At 53.5% G+C, this 13,465-nt stretch overlaps 1 protein-coding gene across 1 annotated transcript in view; it reads left to right on the top strand.

The window, feature by feature from the left end:
- The first annotated feature begins 6,947 nt into the window (after positions 1-6,947).
- The window catches only part of CD9 (CD9 molecule), a 39,232-nt gene continuing 32,714 nt past the window's right edge, over positions 6,948-13,465 (top strand). The window contains 1 exon segment of the mRNA NM_214006.1: positions 6,948-7,107. Coding sequence (NP_999171.1) covers positions 7,042-7,107 — 66 coding nt within the window. The 5' untranslated portion in view covers positions 6,948-7,041.

Genomic DNA, 13,465 nt, shown 5'->3' with positions numbered 1-13,465 from the left:
AAGGAAAGTTTTGTCTGGATATAGGCCCAAGAGTGCGATCGCTGGGTCATATGGTAGTTCTACGGATAGTTTTCTAAAGTATCTCCAAACTGTTTTCCATAGTGGTTGCACCAATTTACATTCCCACCAAGAGTGCAGGAGGGTTCCCTTTTCTCCACACCCTCTCCAGCCAAAAGGGGGTTTTAGAATGGTGTTCTCTAGCATGAGAGCTGTCTCCCCTCTCCCACCTCTCCATGAAATTGTCATAAACTCCGTCCGCTACGTGGGTAGTCTCCACACTGACTGTGTGTGTGTTTCACACCAGGAAAAGTTACGGTGAGAGCAGGGCAGCCAAAGGCAGCCCAAATGCAGTGACATGGCAGGACAGTCTTTCCAGCGATGTGTGCAGAGTGGACAGGTGAATGACAGGGAGGCAGAAGGAAGGGTGGGACAATTGTTTGAGCTGAAGAAGAGTTTCGGGGACACGGTCCCCATCTCGGATGGAGACAGGAGGAAGGAAGGTGGCTGAGCAACCAACACAGGCCTGGACTCAAAAGACCTGAGGTCTGATCTTTCCTCTAAATCACTCCTCCTGCCTCAGGCTCACTTCTTCGTTTTTCAATTAGACAATCTCTGTGGTTCCTCCCACCAGTGACAGGTACTAGGTAGCAAGAGCCACATTCCATAAGCAGGTGTGGGACGCCAGGGCCCGAAGTAACAGGGGAGGGGAGGGGAGGGCTGACTGGGAGGGTGAACGGGGTGGGGGTGTGGGGATCAAGAAGAAAGAAGGAGGATTCTTGGGTAGGGAGGCCCTTGAAGACTATGAGGTCAGATGTTTATCTTGAAATAAGTATTTTTTTCCTGACAAATTACTACAAATTTAGTGGCTTCAAACAGCACGTATTATTTACAGTTCTGCAGGTCAGAAGCCTATGAGTCAGCAGGGCTACATATGTTCCTTTAGGCAGTTCTAAGGGAGAATCCACTTTCCTGCTATTTCTAGCTTCTGGAGGTTGCCTGCGTTCTTCGGCACGCAGCCCTGCATCCCTCACACCTCTGCTACCACCTGCGGGGCTCCTTCTCTGACCCTGACCCTTCTGCCTCTTCTTCTGTAGACTCTTGGGATTATACTGGGCCCACGAGCACATGCCAGGATAACCTCCTCACCTCGATATGTGCAAAATCCCTTCGGCTGTGCAAGGTGGTATCATCACGGATGTGGGGGATTAGGATGCGGGCATACTTTGGGAGACACTAAAGTAGAAACACTGGACTTCCCATACTGGCATTCCCGTTGGGTTGGGTTAAGAACCCGACCTAGAGTCCGTGAGGATGCAGGTTCAATCCTTGGCCTTGCTCAGTGGGTTAAGGATCTGGTGTTGCCACAAGCTGCAGGTAGCTTGCAGATACGGCTCAGATCCTGCATTGCTGTGACTGTGGTGTAGGACGGCAGCTGCAGCTCTGATTCGACCCCTAGCCTGGGAACCTCCATATGCTGTAGGTGTGGCCCTAAGAAGATAAAAGAAAAAGAAAGTGGAAATGCTCAACAAGGCCTTGGACGCCAGGATGAATTTAGGAAGAGGTCAGCTCAAAAGAGGCACAGGAGGAGGAACAAGGGGGAAGAGTGTCCAGAGAAAAAGAGGAGCCACCCCTGAGGAAGAGCCACCCCTTGCAGAGGGCCCCTCTGGGCCAGCAAGCGACTGGGAGATTGGAGAACACAGAAATTCATCAAACGCAAGTGTATTCAGAAGGGCCTACCACCAACACGTGTACCCACAGGAGGTCATACCGAGAGTCACACAAGGTAATTCATGGAGGAGAAGACAGCAGTGTTCAAAGCTTCATGGAGTGGTGGCATTTGAGCTTAGAAAAAGGAGCGGCAAAGATGTTTCTAGAAGGGAAGGGAGTGAACCCAGATGATGTAGCCCCAGGGACAGGAAGGGAGAGGGGTCTAGAAAGAAGAGCTGGTCAGCAGGGTCCTGGCAAAGAGAAATGGCCACCAGGGTGGCGGCTGGGAGGCCTTCGTGGCGGTGAGTGTGGTCCTCCCGGCCCCTCCCACAGCGGGAGGCAAGCGCCCGCCCAGGCAGAGGGGCGTGGCCTAGCCTCAGCTCCCCGCCCCGTGTTCAAATATGACCACCAGGGGGCGCGCAAGGGCCAAAGTGGACCCTCAGCCTGAGCCAGGGGTTTTTCCAGAAACAGGATGCCCTGAGGGAAGGGAGGAAAAGTTTTCCCACTGCAGCACCACAAAGCCTGGAAGGCCTCACTGCCTCCATGTGATCGCTGACTCAGGGGCTTACCCAGATTTTCCCCTTCCAGTTAAAGCAAACCATATTTTTTCCGTCGCTCCCTTTCCTGGTTGCCTTTTGGATTAAATCGTCTGTTAACAACACCCTTCGGCTCGGCTCGGAGGCACCACGAAATGGGGGAGAGGGGGGAACCCTGCCGTCTTCTAATCCAAAATATCACCGGACACGTGAGGAGATGGAGGCCCAGACAGAGGAGGTGGCTTCTTCAAAATAAACCAGAGGGTCGGGACCAAGCACAGATCTCAGATCTCCTCACACACCTTCTAAGGACCCCCTTGACTATAATTTTGGTGCTTTCACGATAGCAATTGTGAAGGGTAAATAACAGCAATAATTGTAATGTTTCTTGAGGGTAAATAATAGCAATAATAGCAACAGTGGCCAACATCCTCTGGGCACTTCCGGGGCAGGCACTGTTCTAAACCCTCTGGGTGGATGACTTCAATCAATGCTCACACTCAAGGAGTTGCTCTTATACACTTAAGTGTTTTCCTGAATGACCCCTACCTGGGCTTGCGAATGCGCGCGGGTAGGGGGCTGGGGGAAGAGCACGACATAAAAAAATAATAATAATAAAATAAAATCTTTTCTCTCCTTAGCCTTGTTCTCCGCAGGCAGGTGGACTCTGGCTAAGGGCAGCCCCGTGGGACCTTGCTGCCGCCCCGCGCTCCCCCATCCCTCCGCCACCAGTGCCTCACACGCTGCTCGACCCCATCCTCAGCCACCCTGGGTTGGGGGCAGTGACTAGGATGAAGTGCTACCGCGACCCCTCTGCGCAGCCGCAGCCGCCCTTGGCGTTGAGTAACCCCTGAAGGAGCTCTTTCCTCGGCGGCTCCCTCCCCACCGTCGCTCCCTCCCCATCTCACCGCCTCGGTGTTTCCCCAGCGGGTGACAGTGGTTACGTGCTCTGTACCCGGGTCCCTCCGCCTGGAATTCCACCCCGGGGCTTTGTCTGCTGACCCGCCTTCCAAAGTCAGCAGGAGCGTCGGATCCTCCACCGCCCCCCCCCCCCGCACTGGAGGCCCCCCCCCCCGGAAAACCTGGGGACACCAGGCCACCCTTCCCCAACAGAAGCTCCGGAGCTGGCCCTGGGCCGGCCACGCAGAGATTCTTCCAGGTGAGGCGTGTGGTCTCAGCGTTGGGTTTGTTGAGGACAGAGCAGCCTCTCCAGAGGCCCTGGGAGAAGAAATGAAGTCTTCCCCGCTCCTGCTGCCCAGACTCTGACCTGGCCTTCACCGGCCCCTCACAAAGGAGTCCCCTCTCCCGGTTTTCTGCCCTCTCCCTGTGTGCCACCCCCTCCCCAGCCTCCACTCCCTCAGTTCACTCCTTGGTCTCACCTGCGAGACTCCACAGCCACCTGATGTACCTCCATGGGTCCCCAGCTCACCTTCATCCCCTGCTACCTGCCTCATGTTACCCAATTGCAGGTCCCCAGACTCCCCTCACCTTTCTGGCTAACCCCCCAAAGCTCTGAGCCAAGGCCTAGAGATACAGTCAGTGGTCCTTATCCTCCAGGAGCTCCTGCCTGTCCCTCCTATCCCCCTGCCCTGCCACCCAGCTACCTAAGGCACAGGTTCCCTGCTCAAACGCTTGTGACCCCTCACCTCCAAGTGCAGAATCCAGGACCGTGAGGCTTCTTCCGCCTTTACCACGCACATGCAGCACGCACACACCCCACTGTGAATTCCAGCCCAGATTCCAAACAGCCCTGGCCCCAGCTTGGCCCAACACTCCCCCCTGTTTGCCACCACTTTTCCTGGGGGTCTGCAGCATGCTTCCCAGTTTGGGTCAAAGTCCCCTCCTTTGAGCCCCCTTGACCTTCAAGGCTCTGTCCATGACCTCACATAATACTCTCATCCCCCTCCTGCCCCAAGGAAATACTTTCATGTAATATTCTCATCCCCCTCCTGCCCCAAGGATATACTCTCCTAAGTGGATACAAAAAGTGTTTTGAAATGAATGAATCAATGTGGCAAATCTAACAACGATAATCAGCAGAGCAAAATAAGAACTTGGAAGTGGTAACACCAGCTGTTTCTGGTGGGGGAGTCATTTTGAGTTATGTTCTTTTTGCTTATTGGGACCTCCTGATGTTTCTATAATGAGGGTGTTTTGCAACTGTAATTAAAAAAAAAAAAAAAACACCAAAGGAAACTTCATTTTGAAAAAAATGCGTAGGGGGTTAGGGATTTCAAAAGTAGGGGGAATCTTATCTTTTGGTGAGAAACAGGAAAGGAATGTTTAAGGAGCCATAGAATATCTATAAGTGAAGAGGTCAAGCTCAGTCAGGCAGAGGGCACACATCACATGCCACATGCAGAGCTGGGGTGCTGGGTGGGGCAGTGTTCCCCACAGATGCAAGATGAAGAATTTTGACTTACATCATTAAAGTGGCGGGGCTACAGAAAGTATTTTTTTCTTCGAGTTTTACTGAGATATAACTGACACACGGCACTGTGTAAATTTAAGGTGTATAACATATGGAGTTCCCGTCATGGCTCAGCAGTTGGCGAACCCAACTAGCATCCATGAGGATGCAGGTTTGATCCCTGGCCTCACTCAGTGGGTTAAGGATCCGGCGTTGCATGAGCTGTGGTGTAGGTCACAGACACGGCTCAGATCCCACGTTGCTGTGGCTGTGGCATAGGCCAGTAGCTGTAGCTCCAATTCTACCCCTAGCCTGGGAACCTCCATATGCCACGGGTGTGGCTCTAAAAAAAGACCAAAAGACAAAAAAAAAAAAAAAAAAAGGGTGTATGACATCATTTGACTCATATACATCATGAAATGAGGCTCACGATGGGTTCAGTGAACCTCTAATCTCATACACCTACAACACTAAAGAAAAAATGTTTTTTCGTTGTGATGAGAACACAGGACTTATTCTAACAAGCTTCCTTTATAACTTACAGCAGTGTTAATTATATTTCTTATGTTGTGCATTACATCTCTAATACTTATTTAACTGGAAGTTTGTACCTTTTGATTACCTGCAACTAATTCCCCTTCCCCTACCCACCCACCCCCACCTCTGATAACCACAAATCTGATCTCTTTTTCTATGAATTTACTAGTTTGTGAAGTATAAGTGACCTGCGACACTATGTTTGTTCCTGACACATCCCATAGTGATTCAATATTTCTACACATGTCAAAAGGATCACCACGATAGCTACCATTTGTCACCATACAACGACGTTATATAATTATTGACTATATTCCTCACACTGTACATTTCCTTACCCATGACTCATTTATTTTGTAGCTGGAAGTTTATACCTCTCTCCTCCCCCTACCTCCCTCGACTCTGCCAACCACCTGTTTGTTCTCTGTATCTATGACTCTGTTTAGTTATATTTGTTTGTTTTGGTTTTTAGAATCCACATATAAGTGAAATCATACAGTATTTGTCTTTCTCTAATTTATTTCACTTAGCATAATACCTTCTAAGTCCATCCATGTTGTGCCAAATGGCAAGATCCCATTCTTTTTTATGGCTGAGCAATATTCCACTGTATGTATGTTAACACATCTTCTTTTTGTTTGTTTGTTTGTTGTTTTAGGGCTGCACCCATGGCATATGGAAGTTCCCAGGCTAGGGGTCAAATCACAGCCACAGCAATGCCAGATCCTTAACCTACTGAGCAAGACCAAGGATCGAATCCACATCCTTATGGATACTACTTGGATTCATTACTGCTGAGCCACAAGAGGAACTCCGCTATTTTTAATTTTTTGAAGGGATCGCCTTATTGTTTTCCACAGTGGCTGCGCCAATTCACATCCCCACCAACAATGCTCAAGGGTATCCTTCTCTCCACATCCTCGCCAACATTTGTTATTTGCAGAACGTTTTTGAGCAGAGGAGAAACACCCTCAGAACTCTGACACTGGAGCAACCAAGAGGTGGCAGCGGGCAGAATTAAAAGGCAAGAGAGAGGGTGATGTGGAGCAAAGGCACGAACAGAAGCCAGGCTACAGACTTTCTCTTCTCCTTTGGGCAGCTGAACTGCAAATGCAGGAAACACTCCCAGACTGCCCAGCCCTCAAACATATTACTTTTCAGTGATGGTATTTAAGAATTACTCCCATAAGCCTTCCACCGATCTTCCCGCCTGGACTCCAAGCTTCTAATTCCTCCTACTCCGCCTGAGTGCTGAATAAGAGTTTGCTCCAAGAGTGAAGGTTTGCAAGGAGCCGCCCCAGGGAGAAATAAAGCCAGGCAGCTTTCCTTCAAATGAAGACCAAAGCAAAGGGAGCCCTCATTCGAGGGCAGCGGGCTTTGAGTAAGGGGTCTCTGCACCCACCACCTGGGGAAAGTCTCCCAAAGTAGAGGGCTGGGGTCGCTTGGAATCCAGGTGAGAACTGGAAGGGCGAGGCCACCGCATAACTCCGGGATGAAAGCGGGGCAGGGATGACGGCCTGGAAAGACTTCAAGACGGTTAAAGGAAAGGGGGAGGATGGCGGGAAGTCAGGTCCGGGTAACTCGGGGAGAGAGCCTGAGGCGGAAGGGCCCCGGGCCCGGGGCCCTGGGCGGGGCGGGGCAGGTGGGCCGGGGGCGGGGCGGGGGCGGGGGCGGGGCCCGGCCCTTGCGCAACACTGCGACGCGCGGCCGAGGAGTGGCACCTTTTAAAAGTGCAGCCCGGAGGCCCGCCCGCAGCCGCCCGCACTTCGCTCCGCAGTCCAGTCCCGTGTGTCTCGGCCGCAAGCGCCCTCGTCCCGCACCCGTCCGGCCCAGGCCAGTCTAGCCCGCACCATGCCGGTCAAAGGAGGCACTAAGTGTATCAAATACTTGCTCTTCGGATTTAACTTCATCTTCTGGGTGAGTGAGCGGCTACTGCCGCGCGCTCGTCTTCGGGGCCACCTGTCCGTCCCGGGCACCCCGTCCGCCGTGGGGGTTGCCGGCAACTGGCACCGCCCGCGCGGGGAAGACTTCTTGGGGGAGGAGAGAGGGCACTGCGGCCGCCCGCGGGCTCCTCGGCCCGGGCGGAGACGGGCGGGGCGGGCGCGTTGGTCCGGGGCTCGGCGGAAGCGGAGCGGGAAGGGGGCGCGGGCCGTAGTGAGCTGGGGTGGCAGGGGGAAGATTTGTGTTTGCTCCTACCCTGAGTCCCTCCGAATGCAGGAGGGAGAAACGGAGAATCCCTGTGCTGGGGACTCAAGGCCCTGGCCAAGGGGGATTGTGACGGGTAGTGTAGCTTGTCATCCGGGCGGGGTCCGCGGAGTGGCCGGGGCCGCGAGGAGGGAAGGATGCGGACGCTCCTAGGGACTTTGGTGGCGCCGAGGGAGCCCAACCAAGAGTTGTTGGTGCCTTTACGCTGGAGAGGAAGGGGCGCGCCGGCTACGGGTGTGTGCGCGCCCCCGGGCCCCGTCCCTGGATGATAGTTGGGATCCCCCCCTCCTATCTCGAGAAGGAACCTTCAGGCCCCCATTCTCTCAGGCTCTTTCTGAGTCACCCAGAAAAAGTCTGAGCTTCCCTCGAAACTACCTGCAAGACTAGCTTGTCTTGATTTTTTTCCAAGGGCGATAAGTGTCTGAACTGGAGAGAACCGGGGGAGAACTGGGCAGAGGTGAGGTAGAAGCGGATGGGCACCTTTTGTGGGATGAGTCCTGTGTTTCTCTATTTCCGGGAGAGATCAGGAGCCCGCCTCAGTCCTTCCAACCCAGCAGCCAGGCGGGGCCACAGGGAGTGGACAGTCACCTGGGGAGGACCCAGGCCAGGGAGCTTCAGAAGTCTCGCTGCCAGCCACTCCCAGCCTCTCTGCAAATGGGAAGTCTGAGGCTGGCCGCAGAAAAGGGGAGTGTCCCTGCCACACGTAATGGTATTAAGGAACCATCCAGAGAGAGAAGCAAGGAATCCAGGATTTTATATCCCCGGGCCACCTCCCCTGCTCACAGATGAACAGTCTTTGCTTCTCTGTGGTCAGGAGGGCATTTGGAAAGGCAGGCCCTGTTCCACTCTTAAGAGAGACGGCTGTAGAAGCAGGGACATGCAACCAGAGGCTTCTAACAAAAATGTAGTTATTCCCTCGGAGCTGGTTTCCCCATGAACCCCAAGGAAAATCTCCCGAGATTTAATCCTCCCTGGAGCGGACAGAGATTGACCTGCCCTTCAAGAATCACCCCTCCCCCCCAAAAAGGAGTTCCTATCATGGCTCAGAGGCTTTGCCATGAGATGTGAGGTAGGTCCCAGATGTAGCTCAGATCTGGCGTGGCTGTGGCTGTGGTGTAGACTGGCGGCTACAGCTCTGATTCAACACCTAGCCCAGGGAGCTTCCCTATGCCGCAGGTGTGGCCCTGAAAAGCCTGCCCTCGTGAGGATGGAATATAGGTGTCCCCAGCCCAGCTTTAGGGAGACCCTGCTGGGGTGGGCACCCCCTCCTCCTGATGTTCCCCCCAGCCCCAGCAGCCAGCCAGCTAGCTGCCAGCCTTAGCTTCCTCCTCTCCCCAACCCCTGGCACCAGAAAAGAATGTTGAAGGCGGACTGGCCCCGCCCCACCCCACCCTTGTCCTTTAAGATCTCCTCTCCCCTCCCTAGCGCTATCTCTCCCTTGCCAATCTCTGGGTTACTCCTCAGCTCTCTGCCGAGGCTGCATGAAGATGTGGAGCGGGGGAAACCACCAACAACCAAGGTGCCACCATACCCCTATCTGCCCCTGGCACCTGCCGGAGCCCTGGGCCACTCCCGGTATCTGCTCAGCCTTCCCTGATTGCCGGCCTGCCACTCCCATTGGTATCCAGAGCCGTCTCTGCCTGGGCTTGGTGCCGCCCATGGGCCATGCCATCTGAAACAGAAATGACTACCTAAACGGTTGGGTTTAGAATTAGAATGACTTGCGCAATCGTCCAGTCCAGCCCTCTTATTCACCATGAGGAAGAAGGAACCAGAGAGGGGCAAGTCTGCCCAGCATCATGGGAATCCAGCCAATACCACGACCCCCTCATCCCTGAAGGGGACCTCTCCTCTTCTGTCTCCATCACAAAAACTACAAGGGCACCTGGTAACAAGTGATGTAGCGGGCTAAGCAGCAGCTACCTGACTCCAATCAGTTATTTCTCAGTAACTCTGTATCAAGGTCCCTGTAGCAATGTGCTGTGTGTCTTCTTACAGCTCGCTGGGATTGCAGTCCTTGCCATCTCCTAGGAGGCAATGGAATCGAGGACTACCTTGACCCCCTTGTGCAGTGTCTTACGGCCTGCCATGTCCTCTTCCATGTCCCCTGTGACAGACAGAGCAGGAAGCAGTATCCCCATTTTACTGACAACCAGGAAACGAGTCCCCAGAGAGGTTCAGGGACTTACCCAGGGTCGTGTGGCAGAATGGCCTCAGACATAAGTTTGAATGCCCGTCTGGTTGGCTCCAAGTCCAGGACACTTTCCATCACCACCTGCTGCTCTGCCCAGCTGGGTGGGGATGGAAGGAGAGAGGCAACAAGCTATCAGAAGTGAGCTTTGTGGAGTTCCGTTGTGGCTCAGCAGTAACAAACCCCAGTAATATTCACGAGGATGTGGCTTCGATCCCTGGCCTTGCTCAGTGGGTTAAGGATTCTGCATTGCTCTGGGCTGCAGTATAGGTCGAAGACTCGGCTCTGATCCCAAGGTGCTGTGGCTGTGGTGTAGGCCAGCAGCTGTGGCTCCAATTTAGCCCCTAGCCTGGGGACTTCCATATGCCACATGTGCAGCCCTAAAAAGGCAAAAAAATTAAAAAGAGAGAGCGAGCTTTGAAGGGAAGCTCTGACCTGAGAGACCTATTTGCTTGGCTCCTTATGATGTCATCATTCCCTTTCTTGAGACCAGGCGTTTCTAAACTTGGTGTTTGAGCCCTAATGTGGGTCTTGAAAAGCAGGAGTTAGGAGGCCAGGGGCCACCAGCACTTCATGGACAGAGGATGCTGAGTGGGGTCGTCCAGTAGGCATCCAGAGAGGAGCAGCTCACCTCAGTGGCAGTGGGACGATCGGGGCCGGGAGTGAAGGGAGGGGTGTACCTGGTCCCTGGACCCCACTCTCATCACTGTGGGACCGTCAGTGACAACCCAGCCTGCACTGCCTGCCCTCCCCAAGTAGGGTTCTGATACCAGCAGTCAAGCCAGCCATCAGTCTGTTTCCTCAATGCCCTCTCCTACCCCATCCCGCGAGCCTAACTTTCCCGGCTCTGTTTCATTTGTTTCTGCATTTCCTTCAGCCCTCTTTGCCTCCCCACCCTGCAAAAAATGTTGAGACAGGAAACACGTTGCCATGACAAATGGCAGATTCAGCTGTGCAGTGGGGACCAGGGCTGGGCCAGGTCAAGAGCAAGGCCTTCCCATTCTACCCCCACCACCCTCTGGCCCCTCTGCTCACTGCCTCTGGCCTTGTCCCCGCCCTCTCTGACAAAAATAGCAAGGGATTTCTCTTTCCCAGGAAATGAAGTCTCCCAGCCCTAGGCCCTAAGGCAAGCTTCATGGAAATACAGAGGAGTTCCCATCGTGGCGCAGTGGAAGCGAATAGGACTAGGAACCATGGGGTTGCAGTTTTGATCCCTGGCCTCGCTCAGCGGGTTAAGGATCTGGCGTTGCCGTGAGCTGTGGTGTAGGTCGCAGATGTGGCTCAGATCTGGCATTGCTGTGGCTCTGGTGTAGGCCAGCAGCAACAGCTCTGATGCGACCCCTAGCCTGGGAACCTCCATATGCCTCGGGAGCGGCCCTAAAAAGACAAAAAGACAAAAAACAAAGAAAAAGAAAAAAAGAAATACAGACAGAAGCCTGGACTGGGGTTCAGGGACATGCATGTTAGTCCAGCTCTGCCCCCAGCTCACTTGGAGACCTTTTGAGCCCCAGACCTCAGTTTCCTCATCTGTAAAACACAACGGATTGGAGCAAATGGTCCCAAAAAGTCCCTTCAGAAGCTCAGTCTATGAAGCCAGCCCCCCCTGCTCCCCACAGCCTACAGCGAAGGACATTCCCGCACAACCCAAAATAGGGAGTCAGGAAATGAAATGCGCAGTGGGTACCAGGCTTGGCTTAGGGCTTGGCTTCATCTGACCTCTGCCTCCGGTGCCTGAGTCTTGCATCTCTTTCTTGTTAACCCTGGAGTCCCTTCCCCGCCCCCCCAGCTGTCTGGGGGGCTCTCTGTTCTCATCGCCCTCAGCCTTTGGTGGTTATGCTGCCTGGTGGTCAGAGCACTGGCTCTGGGTTCAATTCTTCCATCAGCCGGTGGTTCTAGCACCTACCCCCGGGGTTGCTGTGGGTTAAATGAGTAAGTGTGTGTGATGCACTGAACACAGCAGCGTAGACCTGTGGCTGTTGTCAGCGATGCGTGGAAAGTAGGTTGAGGAGGTGGGGAGGGTGGGGGCGTCTCCCTGAGAGGTGTGGAAGTTTAGACCCTCAAAGTGGCCAGGCGCACACCCAGAGCCACACTGCTTCCCCTCTTTCTGCATCGCTGCCAGCCTCCTCCCTCCACCCAGCTCTGCGGTTCCCCCATGAAGACACTGACTCCATTTCATGTGTGGCCCCACTTCTGGAGATAAAAACTATGCACAAAGAAACCCTAAGAGGCCAAGATCCTGGGTCCGGGCAGGGAATGGACAAGTGGGATGATGGTGGGAAAAGCCCACCCATCCCACCTGCTACTTTGCCCGGAAGCTCTTTGCCTTCCGTGCTGGGCTGAGCAAGCAGCTGGGGCTCTTGCCTGAAATGGCTTCCACCTTTGGCACCCGGACAGCGGGAGCTCCGGGAGAGCTGGCTGTGTTTGCACAGAGGCTGGCAGGTTTGGAGAGAGGGGAGGGGAGGCCAGGTGTCTGCGTCTGCTCAGGAAAATAGGACTTGCCCTGCCCCAGACGCTTGATGGCTTTCTCCCGTCTGCCGACTGTGCCCTGCAACGGTTGTCAGCCACAGACCTGACTCCTGATTTGGGGGGATGGGAAAAGATTCCTGCACACACACACACACACACACACACACACATGCACGCATGCATGCACAAATGCACGTGCATGCACGCACTAACATGCACTCGACCTCTTTCTTTTCAAAGTGGACCATGGCACCCTTCCAGACCCTACTCCTCTGCGTTGGCTGGTTCGGACCTGACTTTGGACCTGCCTTGATAAGCAACCCTTTCGAGGGCCGTCCTCCCTCAGGCACTTGCTCTGCTAAATGAATCTTCTGGGGCTTCAGACCCTACACATCAGTGTCCTCACATCTTCCTTCTGTATTGGATGCAAATCTTCCCTCTTACACACAGAGCTGTGTGTCTGTGTTGGATTCGTCTGTTTGTTTCCCTGTTCGATTCAGTTTTATAAGGAGGCGCAGCTTTGAGGATTGGCTGTGCAGTTTGGGACTTAATAATACACCTGGGACTTAACAAAAGCACCTTTTCTTCTAAAGAGCATAAGTCCGGGGGCGGGGGGGGGGGGCCCTCTGGCTGTGAGGAGGAGGGACCGAGGTCACAGGTTACTATGGCTTCTATGGTCCTGTTGCCTCCTTGGCGTCTGCATGTTCTGGATAGACTGTGTCTGCTGGGGAGAGGAAAGTGAAATTTCAGGAAGCTGCATGTTTATGTTCTGTGTTCTGCCCCCACCACACCCCCAGGGTGGGGTCAGGAGAACTTTCTTTGAAGGTCACAGGCCTTTTCAACCAAAGACTTGCAGAAACCATATTTCCCCTTTTACCGGTAGAACAGCCGTGACTTCATGGTTTGAGGGTTTGAAAATCTGGGAGCCTGTTGGACCCACGTTCACCTGTTTGCAACTGAGGGAATTCAGAAGACCAAAAGGGCTAATCTCAGGAGTTCCCACCGTGGCTCAGTGGTTAACAAATCTGACTAAGAACAATGAGGTTGCGGGTTCGATCCCTGGCCTCACTCAGTGGGTTAAGGATCCAGTGTTGCCGTGAGCTGTGGTGTAGGTCAAAAACACGGCTCAGATCCCGAGTAGGCCGGTGGCTACAGCTCTGATTAGACCCCTAACCAGGGAAAAGACAAAAAAAAAAAAAAAAAAAGGCTAATCTCATGAATACATTTTTGTTTTAATTTATGTTTTTCAAGTCTGACTGCAGATTGCTTGCCTGTTTCATTCCATGGAAAAGGTAATGCTGGTCCAGGGACATTGTCATTTTCCATCAAGTGATGGCAGGCAGCTGTGGAAAGCAGCATCCTGTCTCCAGATGAGATAATTTTATTTTAATTACATCCATCCAGTAACCCGTC

The sequence above is a fragment of the Sus scrofa genome, chromosome 5 (genome assembly GCF_054392235.1).
Source record: "Sus scrofa isolate SSC_HxYL_T2T_F1_AM1 chromosome 5, Sscrofa_HxYL_maternal_Yorkshire_Landrace_v2.0, whole genome shotgun sequence".
Lineage (NCBI taxonomy): Eukaryota > Metazoa > Chordata > Mammalia > Artiodactyla > Suidae > Sus > Sus scrofa.
Note: the sequence above shows the minus strand (reverse complement) of the source record. Positions and strands in the feature narration are given on the sequence as shown.